Source organism: Alligator sinensis, unplaced genomic scaffold (assembly GCF_000455745.1).
Source record: "Alligator sinensis unplaced genomic scaffold, ASM45574v1 scaffold547_1, whole genome shotgun sequence".
Classification (NCBI taxonomy): Eukaryota; Metazoa; Chordata; order Crocodylia; family Alligatoridae; genus Alligator; species Alligator sinensis.
This window is the reverse complement of record NW_005842217.1, coordinates 1,906,361-1,907,699: the sequence shown is the minus strand read 5'-3', so window position 1 is coordinate 1,907,699 and position 1,339 is coordinate 1,906,361. Positions and strand designations below refer to the sequence as shown.

General features: G+C 39.4%; 1 protein-coding gene across 3 annotated transcripts in view; it reads right to left on the bottom strand.

The window, feature by feature from the left end:
• AGO3 (argonaute 3, RISC catalytic component) overlaps positions 1-1,339 on the bottom strand; it is a 65,246-nt gene that overhangs the window by 10,760 nt on the left and 53,147 nt on the right. For all 3 annotated transcript variants that reach the window (XM_025208048.1, XM_014521501.2, XM_025208049.1), the window contains exons 10-12: positions 919-1,041; positions 567-700; positions 1-46 (exon numbers count right to left, since the gene is read on the bottom strand). The exon at positions 1-46 is cut by the window's left edge and continues 157 nt beyond it. In XM_025208048.1, coding sequence (XP_025063833.1) covers positions 1-46; positions 567-700; positions 919-1,041 — 303 coding nt within the window. The remainder of the gene's footprint in view (positions 47-566; positions 701-918; positions 1,042-1,339) is intronic.

The following is a 1,339-nucleotide window of genomic DNA, read 5'->3' as shown; positions in this document are numbered from 1 at the left end:
CATTCCTGCATCTTTGGAGATTTTGCGTAGTTGGTCTGTAAAACCCCTAGTGAAAGAGTGAAGTTGGTATACTGAGTTTCAGCAGCGGCATCCATAACAAACAGGCAAAGCGGAGGAAGACATTTTACGTAAGGCAAGTAAAAACAGTTTAAATTTAAAAAAGTGTGGAGTGCAGAGGGACTTTTAAGATAGAGTGTGATGATATTTTGACGCTCTCGCCATTCTTATACCATCGTACAAGAAGGAACAGAATTAGAGAGCTTTAGGACTCTTTCAGGTACGTTAAGGACAGCCATACAGAGAACTGGATTACTTCATGTTCCACTGTGGCTACCACACAACAGGAAAACCACTTAATAGTATCCTTGCAGAACTTCAATTGCAAAGGTAATAGATTTTTCCTAGGTCCAGCATGGAAGCAAAGAAGTTTCAAGTTATAAACAAATACCCTCTTCAGCATTAAAACTAGGATAAAATGGGCATTGTACTGAGTCCCGGGTTAGAATTTTGAACATTACAGATTCACTGAAAGAATAGTCCAGTGTCTAAACTATGACATGCCTTACTTCAGTATTTCTTCTCTGCATTGTCTCTGAGTTGCAAAGCAAGCTATGGCCCACATTTTGATCTCAACACCAGTGTGAAATTGTTTCCCTCGCATATCCCATACTCCATGGCTGGGGGTAGCCACTGTTCGATTCTGTGGAGATTAAAGAAACACTCTGATGTTCAAATTATCAGAAGAGGAAAAAAAAAACCCCACATTATTTTTGGAAAACATCCCCGACATACAGCTGGAGCTCTGATTCTCTGCACTATGCATAAGGAAACTGAGCTGGCCCAAAGCTTCAGTAATAGGAGTAATGCTGTTACTTGTATTATTGACAAAGGGGAAAAAATGGAAAACTGAAGTCTCACCCGTCCTCCATATTGTAACATTGGAGCTGGAAGCACACGTCCTGTCACATGGGCCATCTCATCTCGAACTTTGAACTGAAACTCTTGAACGAACGGATCTGCATCATAGTTTGCACTTCTTACCTGAAAGAAGAAAGGATAAGTTTCCATGTTATATTAAAAATTAACAGAATTCCTATAACATTCCCCTTTTCGTTACCTTAACTTTTTTAAACCCTACTCACCCAGCTCTATTAGCCAAAATCCATCCAACTCCACCTCCCCCCATGGAATGAGACAACAACTTAGTTGTTCTCTTAATTATCCAAATACCCATAACCCAACTTTTGCCTTTGCAAGTAATAATCCAGTTTAAATGTACTGTGCTGAGCTATATTTAATATAATTGACAATGCTGCTGCAAAACAGATTTTGGGTAATC